The sequence below is a fragment of the Loxodonta africana genome, chromosome 7, assembly GCF_030014295.1.
Source record: "Loxodonta africana isolate mLoxAfr1 chromosome 7, mLoxAfr1.hap2, whole genome shotgun sequence".
NCBI classification, from domain to species: domain Eukaryota; kingdom Metazoa; phylum Chordata; class Mammalia; order Proboscidea; family Elephantidae; genus Loxodonta; species Loxodonta africana.
The window spans coordinates 20,751,333-20,766,102 of NC_087348.1; the positions used below are offsets into that span (position 1 = coordinate 20,751,333).

At 39.5% G+C, this 14,770-nt stretch overlaps 1 protein-coding gene across 1 annotated transcript; it reads left to right on the forward strand.

Annotated features, from left to right (window-relative positions):
* The first annotated feature begins 274 nt into the window (after positions 1–274).
* LOC135231805 (olfactory receptor 5M9-like) lies at positions 275–1,239 on the forward strand. The gene is given in 2 exon segments (XM_064288991.1): positions 275–921; positions 923–1,239. Coding segments are annotated over 2 exon segments (918 nt in total). The 3' UTR covers positions 1,194–1,239.
* The last annotated feature ends 13,531 nt before the right edge of the window (positions 1,240–14,770 follow it).

The window sequence follows — 14,770 nt, forward strand, 5'->3', positions numbered from 1 at the left end:
CCTACTTCTAATTTAGCAATAAATGTAATATACCTCTTTTACAGATAAGAAGCTGGAAAATTATTGAAATAATTTTGTATAAGACCAATTGAAGAGAACAACGATACCTATATATTTATTACCACCTTGGACATTGTGCAAAAACCACATTGCTTTCTAAATTATTTGAATTAAAATAAGGTTAAACAGAACTCAAATATTTCAGGAATAAAACAAATCTATTCATGTTTTGTCTCTCTCTATAGGCCATACAGATTGTGTCTCTGTAAAGGCAATGCCAAATTTCACAGATGTGACAGAATTTATTCTTCTGGGGTTGACCAGTTGTCAAGAGTTACAAGTTCTCTTTTTTGTGGTGTTCCTAGTAGTTTACATGATCACTCTGATGGGGAACATTGGTATGGTCGTTTTGATCAGCATCAGTCCCCAGCTTCAGAGCCCCATGTACTTTTTCCTGAGTCATTTGTCTTTTGTTGATGTGTGGTTCTCTTCCAATGTCACTCCCAAAATGTTGGAAAACTTATTATCAGAGACAAAAACCATTTCTTATGTGGGGTGTTTGGTGCAGTGTTACCTTTTCATTGCCCTTGTCCATGTGGAGGTCTATATCTTGGCAGTGATGGCCTTTGATCGGTACATGGCCATCTGCAACCCTTAGCTTTATGGCAGCAAAATGTCCAGGACTGTCTGTGTTCGGCTTATCTCCGTGCCTTATATCTATGGATTCTCTGTTAGTCTAATATGCACACTGTGGCCATATGGCTTGTACTTCTGTGGAAACTTTGAAATCAACCACTTCTATTGTGCAGATCCTCCTCTCATCAAGATTGCCTGTGGAGGAGTTCACATCAAAGAATACACAATGATTGTCATTGCTGGAATTAACTTCACATATTCCTTCTCAGTAGTCCTGATTTCCTACAGCTGTGCTACGCATGCGCTCTGCTGATGGGAAGAGGAAGGCCTTCTCTACTTGCGGTTCTCATTTGATAGCTATTACTATGTTTTATGGGACACTGATATTCATGTACCTTAGGCGGCCCACTGAGGAGTCCATGGAGCAGGGGAAAATGGTGGCTGTGTTTTATACCACAGTCATTCCCATGCTAAATCCCATGATCTACAGTCTGAGGAACAAGGATGTGAAAGAGGCAGTCAATAAAGCAATCATAAAGGCAAATTTGGGGCAATGAAACTGTAGTGCACATTGTTGTGGCATGTCGGCACCTCAGCACTTCTTTAAAGGCAACCCTTACATATACGAAAAGGTTCAATCTACCACAGTGATGTTTTACCCCATGAATGAACTCCAAAGACTGAGCATGCTTTATACCCTACATATACAACATTTTTATTTAAACTGACATAATGTCATTCACGGTGTACATAGAATTGTGTTAAGCATAGCCATTGGAGCAACTCATGAGAAAATGCTCTCGATCATTAGCCATTAGAGAAATGCAAATTAAAACTACGATGAGATTCCATCTCACTCCAACAAGGCTGGCATTAATCCAAAAAACACAAAATAATAAATGTTGGAGAGGCTGTGGAGAGATTGGAACTATTATACACTGTTGGTGGGAATGTCAAATGGTACAACCACTTTGGAAATCTACCTGGCATTATCTTAAACAGTCAGAAATAGAACTACCATACAACCCAGAAATCCCACTCCTCGGAATATACCCTAGAGAAATAAGAGCCTTCACACGAACAGATATATGCACACCCATGTTTATTGCAGCTCTGTTTACAATAGCAAAAAGCTGGAAGCAAGAAGGTGTCCATCAACGGATGAAGGGGTAAATAAATTGTGGTATATTCACACAATGGAATACTACGCATCAATAAAGAACAGTGATGAATCTGTGAAACATTTCATAACATGGAGGAACCTGGAAGGCATTATGCTGAGCGAAATTAGTCAGAGGCAAAAGGACAAATATTGTATAAGACCACTATTATAAGATCTTGAGAAATAGTATAAACTGAGAAGAACGCATACTTTTGTGGTTACGAGGCGGGGGGAGGGAGGGAGGGTGGGAGAGGGTTTTTTACTGATTAATCAGTAGCTATTTTTTTTTAAGAACTGCTTTAGGTGAAGGGAAGGACAATACTCAGTACATGGAAGGTCAGCTCAACTGGACTGGACCAAAAGCAAAGAAGTTTCCGGGATAAACTGAATGCTTCAAAGGTCAGCGGAGCAAGGGCGGGGGTTTGGGAACCATGCTCTAAGGGGACTTCTAAGTCAATTGGCAAAATAATTCTATTATGAAAACATTCTGCATCCCACTTTGAAATGTGGCATCTGGGGTCTTAAATGCTAACAAGCAGCCATCTAAGATGCATCAATTGGTCTCAACCCACCTGGAGCAAAAGAGAATGAAGAACACCAAGGTCACACGATAACTAGGAGCCCAAGAGACAGAAAGGGCCACATGAACCAGAGACCTACATCATCCTGAGACCAGAAGAACTAGATGGTGCCCGGCCACAATCGATCACTGCCCTGACAGGGAGCACAACAGAGAACCCCTGAGGGAAGAGGAGATCAGTGGGATGCAGACCCCAAATTCTCATAAAAAGATCAGACTTAATGGTCTGACTGAGACTAGAGGAATCCCAGCGGTCATGGTACCCAAACCTTCGGTTGGCACAGGACAGGAACCATTCCCAAAGACAACTCATCAGACGTGAAAGGGACTGGACAGTGGGTAGGAGAGAGATGCTGATGAAGAGTGAGCTAATGATATCAGGTGGACAATTGAGACTGTGTTGGCATCTCCTGTCTGGAGGGGGGATGGGAGAATAGAGAGAGTTGGAAGCAGGCAAAATTGTCACGAAAGGAGAGACTGGAAGGGCTGACTCATTAGGGGGAGAGCAAGTGGGAGTACAGAGTAAGGTGTATATAAACTTGTATGTGACAGTCTGACTTGATTTGTAAACGTTCACTTGAAGCTCAATAAAAGCTAATAAAAAAAAAGTTGTGGATAAATAAATGCTAATTTGGAGGTACTTTTTTTTTTATGTTATAGTTGAATGTGATTTCCATGGCATATTTTCTGTCTGTAGTCCTTGGCCTAGATTTCATGTGAAATATAATTTCAGCAGAAAAATATATATATATATATATTGCTTTTACATGAGTACGGGATGTTGATGGATTCCAATTTCCCTAAGAAAGTATCCTAGAATATTTATACATAAATGGATTTTTGAAAATGAAATTGTATTTGGAATCTTCACTTAGTACCTTAATACATTCATAAGACTTATCCTCAGTAGGCATTGCTTGAGAGAGTGAACAATGCTTATATTTTATAACCTGTTTTCCCACCCTAACTTTACTCATCGGTTTGGATTATACTATACACTTTCCAATGTTAAAAGATCATCTATTATTTAAAATCTGACCTTTGACCATAGAATATCGTCCCATTAAACCTTTGGTTGATTTGAAATTGTTGTTTGATTACAGCTTCTTCCCAGTAATGTTACATTCGTTGGCTCTGTATTTAGCAGTTTAAATCAAACATTTAGCATCTAGCGTAGATCAACCAGATAAGTAGGTCAGCTCAACTTAATGCTATTGCATTGAGCGTGTGTTCTAATTTGATCAGTATGGTTCAAAATGGTATTTCATTTGGGCTTTGTAAAAACAAAGCTCACTGTTCAATTTATCTTAATTTTTGTGTGCACAATATACAACTTAAATCGGTCTACCTTATATGACTCTTTCTAACTTACTAGCATAAAGACAAATGGCAGGTAGGCATGGTTTCTGGAGAGAGTTTATTCTAGCTTAAGTTGTTGTTGTTAGGTTCTAACTCATAGTGACCCTAGGATAGAGTAGAATGTCCCGTAGTAGCAATCTCATTTAAAAAGGGTATACAGTTGAATATGTATAGAAAGACTCTGAGAAGTAGCATATAGTTGTGGCAATGCCTCTGTTAAGGTGAACTACTTCAAACACCAAAAGTATTGTCACTCATGTCAATATACTAATCAATCCGGTGGCATTTTCCCAGTAACTTGTTTAGACTGGATCTGAGGAAAGGCAGACCGGGCAGTATCCTTTTTTAACCCTGGATTCTGAGAGCAAGAGGAGGCCATGCCATTAGTTGGTAATGGGAATTATGTTAACAATTTCTAATGTTTTTTAATCACCACCCGAATTTGCTTCAGAAGAGTTAGGGTCAAGTATACGAAGTAAGGCTGCTCAAGCAAGAACTGTCTTCTCAGAGACTGACATAATACGACATTCCAAGGGTCCCTATTTTCTGTGATCCTTATGGTAAAGATATTACCCAATCGCCGTTATTTCCTTTTTCCTTTAATAAATAAAACCCTGGTCACCCAGCTATAGACCACAGTTTCCATCTTTCCTTATTAATCAGACATCACCTTGCTACTAAGTTTTGGCAAAGAGCCTTCAGCAGAAAGTTACATTTTCTGGAATTGTGTTAGATGTATCTGGTTAAATCAGAAGAAATAGGAACTCTCCCATCTGGTCTTAGACATTAGGTAATATCCCTTTTGCCTTGCCAAATCAGATGTCCTTGGATTTGTTCTGACCTTCAGCTGTCACATCAGTTGATTATGAATCAATTCCCTGTCTCTCAATTCTAGGCCAAGTCTCTCCACTAGCTCTTTCATACACCAATAGACTTTTTCTTGGGCTCAGGAATTCTCAGCTGTTTTTTGTCTACCACATTTGTAGGCATGGACTAGGTGAGCCTCCATCAGGCTTTTTACACTATCCTTACCGTGGCTTTTTGTTTGGTTTCCATTCTGGAACTACGGTTTTAATATGAGGCTCTTTCAGTCTCCCTGGCTACACCCTTGGGAGCTGAGCCATCAATCCTTTTATGGTTGGAGCTCTTCGAATTACCTGAATTTTTCTTTCTTTCTTTTTTTTTCTGGTACCTCTATGGTTTTGTGGGAATCCCTGGTGGCGTAGTGGTTAAGTGCTATGGCTGCTAACCAAAGCCTCGGCAGTTCGAATCTGCCAGGCTCTCCGTGGAAACTCTACGGGGCAGTTCTACTCTGTTCTATAGGGTCGCTATAAGTCGTAATCGACTCAACGGCACTGGTTTTTTGTTTGTTTGTTTGTTTTGTTTTTTAATGATTTCGCGATTCCTCACCTTAATCCAGTATGCTACCCAGACGAAGGGGAACCAGATCTCTTTTCAAAGCTTCAGGAACACTGAACATTAAAATCCTACTCATATTCCTAATTTCAGTTTGAGCCTTTATTAGTCAAGAAACTGGGTCTTTTGTCATTATGAGTGCTTTCTCACTCTGTGGTTTACTGTATAAACTCTGAGCTATTAGGTTTCTTAGCTATTTAATATTATCCATTTGTAATTACAAAACAAATGAAACCAAAAGAAAACAATTATAAGGACAATTACATTTTTCCTTTATTGAGTGCCTGCGCCAGCAACTGACAGCTATGACTTTCAAGATTAATGTCTTTGCTATTGAATTGCCGTGAGTCAGAATTGACGGCAACGGATTATAGATGTCCATCCGCCCAAAAAAAAAAAAAAAAACTGTTTGAGGGTATGAAAACCATAATTATCAAACATTGTTTTCTGTCTAGAAATTATACCTTAAGGCAATTCATTCAAAAAGCATATTCCTCATTGTCCCTTTAATGATGGTGTTGGCATTGAGTTGGAATAGTCTCAACAGTAACGACTTTTGGTTCGGTGTTGTTATACAGGTATAAAAATAATTGAAAGAATGCATAGTTTAATATAATAATATTAAAGCCTTCACATAAATCGAAAATCAATTGCCTTTAGCTAAAGTGATTTTAATAGAATTCTGATTAACTCCTGTTATAGTCGTGTCTTTTGCCAATATTTCCAAAAATACAGTGCATGAGATGATTTTATATATTACACAGACACTTTGTTACTTTAAATGTCTATTTTTAATTTCGTTGCTCTCTATTTAGGGCAATTGTCAAATTGTCACAGATTTTTCATTTGCAGTGGTTATATAAAGTTTAGTTTTCAGATTTTTTAAATAAACGTGTGAGTCAATTTAAGGGAAATATACTAAGCAAATAATAGTCCAAAACATATGCCAGTGTTGGAAAATCATAAAATATAACAATAATTAAAGATTAGAGAACAGAGGCCTATGCTAAATTACCACAATTACACACACACACACACATCTATGTTACTCGCAGTAACTTTTTGGGGTGCTATCTGCCAATCAGATACTACTACTAACAACCCTATGAGATTTATATATATCCCTTTTTATTTTCTCAGAGAGATTCAATAATTCCCACGATGTTAATGACTATTAACTGGTTGAACTGAAACATAAAATCCAATAAGTGTGTGTCAAAGTCTCTTGTTTTCCATGATGCTTGGGTGCCTCTTCACTATGTTATTATAATAGTTGTTAATTTTAGTGATTTGGTACTCAAACAAAATTGGAGGGAACTGAGATAACATAATCCCTCACATTTTCACCTCTCGTTCTTTCTGTGTTTGCATAATAGAGTTTCTCTTGCTATTTTATATATACCCGTAACAACCTGATTATACTTACACACACACACACACCCCACAGTTATAAAATTGCACATGCATAAGTACTTACAGGTTATGTGGATATGTGGGTACGTTTATCTATAAACACACCGATATATGTGTTTATATAAATGTGTATGCATACATGTGTATTTATTTATTTATAGCACATACTTTTTTCCCCTTCAGTACACAAACTATTACTCTCCCTCAAAACATATCAACACAGCAACTGTCCTGTTGTCCTTTTCAGTTTATGTTCATGAGGCTTGACCATCAAGGAAAGGACATGCTCTCTGGGGAAGCAGGAATACATTACAAAATGGCAAAGAGGCTAAGCCTATAGACATTTTAGTGAAAATTACCTCCTTTGATATCTGCATTCTTTATTGTAAAAGTTTAGCTGATCACATCTTTATTTCCACAATGATCTCAGTGATGCTAGGATGTTGGCGTGAAGGAAAAAGAAGGCTCTTATGCTAATGTAATACGATTGTGTTTATATATTTAGAAAAGGAAGTCTTAGCTAGCATTGAAATGTACTTTGTGAAGCAGCCTAAGTCTGTATGTATTTTATTGGTCAGAGTGCCTGGGTTGAGTCTCTGTTTTACCACATCCTAACTGTAGAGCCGCAGAGTTCTTAGTTTAAGCTCTGTGGCTAAATCTCCTCATCTGTAAAATGGAGATGCTGATATTGTCTTCCTTAGAATGTTGTTATGAGGATTAAAGGTATATAACATAGTGCTTGACAGATACTGAACACACTGTAAATTCTTGGCATCATTATTATTATTCATGTGTCCATTTCTCCTACTGACCCAGGTGTAAACACTTCATAGTACTCTTTTCATCCACTCTAGTGACCAAAACACAAGGTATTTTGAACAAATTATACTGAAAGCCTGTTCTTCCTTGCCAGTTTTACCACTTTAACTTACTGCTATGACCTCTACTTTTATGCAAGTATAGTCTGGTTATAACTATACTGAGGCAATACTGTACATCTGGTTATAGTTGCATTGAGGCAATGCCCTATCTCACAGAATTTTATATCTTTAATTGTTGTGTCTGTCCTTTATGGTTTGGTTGAAAGTTTCTAAATCTTGTAGCTAAGTTCAATGCCATCTATCTGTAACCCACTCCATTACTGCAAGAAGTCGGTAAATCTATAGATTCATCAAAGACAGCTTTTGACATATGAGTTATTTCATTACATTGGCTTTTCTCTTTTACTAGCTTTAGGGGAAGAGAACCAATATTTCTATATCTCTGCTCTTTGATATCAGTCTCAGTATCATCCATCAGAAAAAGGCCGACTGCAGAACAGACCATCAATTGCTCATACGTAAGTTCAAGTAGAAGCTGAAGAAAATCAGAACAAGTCCACAAAAGCCAAAAAATGACCTTGAGTACATTCCTCTTGAATTTAGAGACCATCTCAAAAATAGATTTGATGCATTGAACGCTAATGACTGAAGACCAGACTAGTTGTGGGATGATATCAAGGACATCATATATGAAGAAAGCAAAAGGTTATTAAAAAGACAGGAAAGAAAGGAAAGACCAAAATTGATGTCAGAAGAGACTCTGAGACTTGCTCTTGAACGTCGAGTAGCTAAAGCAAAAGGAAGAAATGATGAAGTACAGTAGCTGAACAGAAGATTTCAAAGGGCGGCATGAGAAGACAAGATAAAATTAATGAAATGTGCAAAGACTTGGAGTTAGAAAATAAAAACCTGGTGGTGCAGTGGTTGAGAACTTGGCTGCTAACCAAAAGGTCAGCAGTTTGAATCCACCAGCCACTCCCTGGAAATGGTATAGGACAGTTCTACTCTGTCCTATAGGGTTGCATGAGTTGGAATTGACTAAAAGTTTGGTTTTTTTTGGCTCTTTGATAATTATCATTTTGAGCTTTTAAATTTTATCACAATAATGTACTTACAGTTTCTTGCCTTAGACCAAAACTTCTTAAGATAATTCTGTTGTAAGCAGCAGATTCAAGACTGCCTACCACTCAGAGCTGTTCTTGAAGAGTTTTTGTGATAAAGTCCAAGACATCGTCCAGTGTTGTTTAGTTAGCAAATGATAGAACTGAGGTGTGAACTCATCACTAGGCTCCAAAAGGTAGCTTTTTTCTCTTCTGCTAAGACGTCATACCTTGAAATGCAGGCAGATTTTGATTTCTGGTCATGTCTGGGTCTGATTATGGGCCTTTTGGTGAGTTTGAAGCAAGAATGACAGAGAAAATAGAAAACAGGAGTCAAGTCATATCAGAAGAAAAAATGGATTATATGTAAAACTGAAATGCATAAGCAACATAGTTTAATTTTTGTCTAGTATCAACATAAGTCCATATGAACCCTTTCCTGGGTCTCTAGATCCACTTTAATACATATTACAGTACATAACTCATAGTGGAAGTCATATAATCAGAAGACTGATTAATTAGATTCCTTTCATCTTTCACTTATAAAAAAATTGTTTCAATTTAAAGCCACATAACAAATTATGGATTATAGTTGTTATGAATAACATCACAAAAAATGAGAATTCCAGAACACTTAATTGTGCTCATACAGAAGCTGTACATAGAACAAGAGGCAGTCATTTGAACAGAGAAAGGGGATACTGCATGGTTTAAAATAAAGAAAGGTATGTGACTGGGTAGCATCCTTTCACTATAATTATTCGATCCATATGCTGAGCAAATAAAGGAGAAACTGGACTGTATGAATAATGTCACTTTGGGTTTGGTTGATGACTTAATAAGAACATGTGATATGCAGATGACACAACGTTCCTTTGCTGAAAGCACATAGGACTTGAAGCAATTACTGATGAAGATCAAAGACTACAGCCTTCAGTATGGATTACACCTCAACATAAAGAAAACAAAAATTCTCACAACTGGACCAATGAGCAACATCATGATAAACCAAGAAATGACTGAAGTTGTCTAGGATTTCATTTTACTTGGATCAACAATGAATGCCCATGGAAGCAGCTGTCAGAAAATCAAGCGACATATTGCTCCAGGCAAATCTGCTGCAAAAGACCTCTTTAAAGTGTTAAAAAGCAAAAATGTCACTTTGAGGACTAAGGTGCACCTGACCGAAGCCATGATATTTTCAATTGCCTCACATACATGAGAAAGCTGGACAATGATTATAAGGAAGACCAAAAAAGAATTGATGTCTCTGAATTATGGTGTTGGCTAAGAATATTGAATATATGATGGACTGTGTCTTAGTTATCTAGTGCTGCTATAACAGAAATACCACAAGTGGATGGCTTTAACAAAGCGGAATTTATTCTCTCACAGTCTAGTAGGCTAGAATTCCAAATTCATAGTGTCAGCTCCAGGGGAAGGCTTTCTCTTTCTGTCTGCTCTGGGAGAAGATCGTTGTCATCAATCTTCCCCTGGTCTAGGAGCTTCTCAGGTGCAGTGGCCCCAGATCTAAAGCACAAGCTCTGCTCCTGGAGCTGCTTTCTTGGTGACATAAGGTTCCCTGTCTCTCTGCTCACTTCTCTTATTTATATCTGAAAAGAGATTGACTTCAGACACAACCTAACCTTGTAGATTGAGTCCTGCCTCATTAACATAACTGCCTCTAATCCCACCTCATTAACGTTATAGAGGTAGAGTTTACAACACATAGAAAATCACATCAGGTGACAAAATGGTAGAAAGTCACACAATACTGCATATCTTAGCCAAGTTGACACACATTTTTGGGGAATGCAGTTCAATCCATAACATTTCACCCTTTGGCACACAAAAATTCATTTCCTTGCCACATGTAAAACATAGTCACCCCATCATATCATAACAAAGTCTTAATTCAACTCCTAGTCCAAAATCCAAAAATTCCTCTTGCTTTGGGGAATCTAGAATATGAGTTATCTGCTTCTGAAGTACAATGGTGGAACAGTCACAAGCTAGACATTTCCATTACAAATGGGAGAAATTGGAGGGAAAGAAGGGATAACAAGCACTAAGCAAATCAGCAGAACACATTACATCAGTTCTTGAGGCTTGAAAGATCCTGTGTTCTCTGAGACCATTTACAGAATGGCCCTGCCCTCTGGACTCCAGGTACTGGCCACACTCTCCGGATTCTGAGTGGAGGTCCCTTGGCCTTGGGCTTCAGCTCTGCCTTCCAGGCCTACTGAAATGGCAACTCTGCTCCCTCGGCTTTGGGCAGCTCCATTCTCCTAGTCCATCTGAATGGCAACGCTGCCCCCTCAGCTCTGCCCTTTGGGTGTGGCAGCCCCACCCCCTCAGTTTTGGGCAGTGGACCTGCTCCATCCCCTCGCACTTGTGAATGGCAGCCCCACACAACAAACCAAGTTGGTGAAGATCTGACTCTTTGAAACCTAGGAGACTGTGGCTTCACTCTTTGAAGCTCTACCATAATTCATAGGCCATAGCTGTACCCTTTGAAACTGAGGCAGTTCTGTTTCCTGTGATCCTTGTCTCTTTCGTATCTGCTTCTTGGTCCCTTGACTTCTTGGCCCCTCAGCTGGTTTCTGCCCTGCTCAGGCGAGTGTTCCAAATCTCTTTAGCTCCACCGATGAGCTCCTGAAGGAACTCCACTCTGCCAGCAAACTTTAGCTGGAAGGCACTCAGCTGTCTTGCTCTGTGGGTCAGTAAGCCTAGCTCCACCAATAAGTGTTCATAGGCACCCCACTCTGCCAGGAAGCCTCCTACACAAAGGAGCTCAGCTCTCTCACTCTGTGGGTGTGCTCCAGCACTATCTCACACTGGGCTGGTTCTGCTACTACTGTTTCTCTGCTGTTGCCTCTTGCCATCTGTGCTGTCTTCAGTGTAACAGCTTTCCACATTTCCTTCTGAATCCGCACCAGAATTGTCTTTCACATCCATAATTCCACCAACAGTTTCTTCAAGACAATCTAGGCTTTTACTATAAGGCACTTTAAAACTCTTACAGCCTCTATCCATTCATAGTTTCAAAACTGCTTCCACATGGTAGGTATCTGTTAAAACGGCATTCCATTCCTGGTACCAAATTCTGTCTTAGTCTTCTAGTGCTGCTGTAACAGAAATATGACAAGTGGATGGCTTTAACAAAGAGAAATTTATTCTCTCACAGTCTAGGAGGCTAGAAGTCCAAATTCAGTCTGCCGGATCCAAGGGAAAGCTTTCTCTCTGTGTCAGCTCTGGTAGATCTCATACCACCAAGAAACAAGAGTCAGGAGAATACAGTAACCTTTGGGCTTGGGGTCCTTGTGCTGAAAAGATCCATGACTGGGGAAGATTGATAGCACGGACCTCCTCCCAGAAACACGGAGAGAAAGCTTTCTCCTGAAGCTTGCACCCTGAATTTGGACTTGAGTCCTAGGCTGTGAGAGAATAAATTTCTCTTTGTTAAAGTCGTCCGCTTGTGGTGTCTCTGTTAGAGCAGCACTAGATGACTAAGAGAGACTGCCATAAGAATGAACAAATCTGTCTTGGAAGGAATATAGCCAGAGTGCTTTTTGGAAGCAAGGTTGATAAGACTTCAACTCACATATTTCGGACATGTTATCAGGCGGGACCAGTACCTGAAGAAGGACATCATCCTTGGTAAAGTAGAGGGAGAATGAAATGAGGAAGCCACTTGATGAGTTAGATTGACACAGTAGCTGCAACAATGGGCTCAAACATAACAACATTCGTGAGGATAGCACAGAACTCAACAGTGTTTCATTTTGTTGTACATAGGGTTGCTATGAGTTGGAACCAACTCAATGGCACCTAATAACAGTAACAACAAGATTAAGTGATCAACTAAGACTTGCTAGAACTATCAGATTCTGGTTCCAAATTCCCTGGAAAGATACCTAATTGGCTCAACTTCAGTTATGCGACCTCCCCAATCTGTGCTCATAGGGTTAGGACCACTAGTACAATGATGGATGTCACATTCTGACCTTGGGAAAGAGGGGACTTCTCAGAGAGCAGGAAGCAGCTGAAGCAAGGAAAACAGTCAAAATAGTACACATTTTCTTTGGTCACTAAGTGAATCACCCTTCTACCATCACCTGGAATGGTTACAGAGATTGTGTTAGACTCTAAGAGCGATGAATTATAGAATGTAAATTCATTCCTCCCAGTGAGTATCCCAGAGCAAACATTACACTTTGTGACTAAGCCAACACAGGTACACCATGACATACTGAGAGACTAGTGAGGCAGAGGTGATATTTCACTAGAGTCTGGTGAGCTTCACAAAGGGAATAAGGGGTGATAGTTTGTCTCCTATTGTTTTTAATCTCTTCCAAATTAGCATTGTCTTACTCAGTATGCGGAAGTTCAGCTCAAACGGACTGGACCAAAAGCAAAGAAGTTTCCGGGATAAACCGAATGCTTCAAAGGTCAGCGGAGCAAGGGTGGGGGTTTGGGGACTATGGTTTAAGGAGACTTCTAAGTCAATTGGCAAAATAATACTATTATGAAAACATTCTGCATCCCACTTTGAAATGTGGCATCTGAGGTCTTAAATGTTAACAAGCGGCCATCTAAGATGCATCAATTGGTTTCAACCCACCTGGATCAAAGGAGAATGAAGAACACCAAGGTCACACGATAACTAGGAGCCCAAGAGACAGAAAGGGCCCCATGAACCAGAGACTTACATCATCCTGAGACCAGGAGAACTAGATGGTGCCCGGCCACAACCGATGCTGCCCTGACAGGGAGCACAACAAAGAACCCCTGAGGGAGCAGTAGATCAGTGGGTTGCAGATCCCAAATTCTCATAAAAAGGCCAGACTTAATGGTCTGACTGAGACTAGAGGAATCCCAGCAGTCATGGTCCCCAAACCTTCTGTTGGCCCGGGACAGGAACCATTCCCGAAGACAACTGATCAGACATGGAAGGGACTGGACAATGGATTGGAGAGAGATGCTGATGAAGAGTGAGCTACTTGTATCAGGTGGACACTTGAGACTGTGTTGGCAACTCCTGTCTGGAGGGGAGATAGGAGGGTAGAGAGGGTTAGAAACTGGCAAAATTGTCACGAAAGGAGAGACTGGAAGGGCTGACTCATTAGGGGGAGAGTAAGTGGGAGTATGGAGTAAGTTGTATATAAGCTTGTATGTGACAGACTGACTTGATTTGTAAACGTTCACTTAAAGCTCAATAAAAATTATTAAAAAAAAAAAGTGCTGCAGTGAAAAAAAAAATTAGCATTGTCTTGTCTCACTTGTGCCCCTGTTCTCCTTGGGGCCTCATACAATTCTCACTCACTTGCAGGACTCTACAGGTACTTTGGGACTAGTGGCTCAGGCCACTGTACTGTTGGACTTGGCAGCACATTAAATGCTTAATCACTCTTCTCTGACATCTTAATTACATCTGAATCTCACTAATTCGTTTTGAAATTAAATATATATATATATATATATATATATATATATAATGATTAGTTGATTGATATCTGCCTCCTCTACCAATCCTGCAGCACTATTGGGGAGGGGGCATGTTTGCTTTTATTCTGCAGTGATGTCACACAATATCAAGCACATGATGAACACTGAACATTTGAATGAATGAAGAAGCAAGTCTATTCCATTATATTTGAAAGGTTAAATTGGTTTTGTATGATGTTGTTTTATAGTAACTCCCAAAACCAGTTACTGTTGAGTTGATTCCAACTCATGGCAATTCAACCTGTGTTAGAGTAGAACTATGCTGCATAGTGTTTTTAATGCTCGATTTTTTTTTTTTTTTTAAGAAGCAGAGTGCCTGGTCTTTCCTTTCTCTTTGTTAAAACCATCTACTTGTGGTATTTCTGTTATAGCAGCACTAGATGACTTAGACAGACTGCCAGAAGAATGAACAAATCTGTCTTGGAAGAAATACAGAGTGCTTCTTGGAAGCAAGGATGGCAAGGCTTCGACTCATGCACTTTGGACATGTTATTTGGAAGGACCAGTTGTCTCTGGGTGAACTCAAACATCCAACCTTTCAGTTAACAGATGTGCATGTTAACCATTTTTGCCAAACAGGGAATCCATAGTAACCCCAACAAAGAGCTATATTCTTGGAATCAGAAAGCCACCATATTTATCACTTGGTTTTAAGCCAGATCTTCATTCCTCCAACTCTGCTATATTTTCCTCGTATTCTCAAACCTTCCAAAAACCTTTGGAACTGGTAGCATTGCTTAGGGAATCTAGAAATAGGTATACATTCTTGATTGTG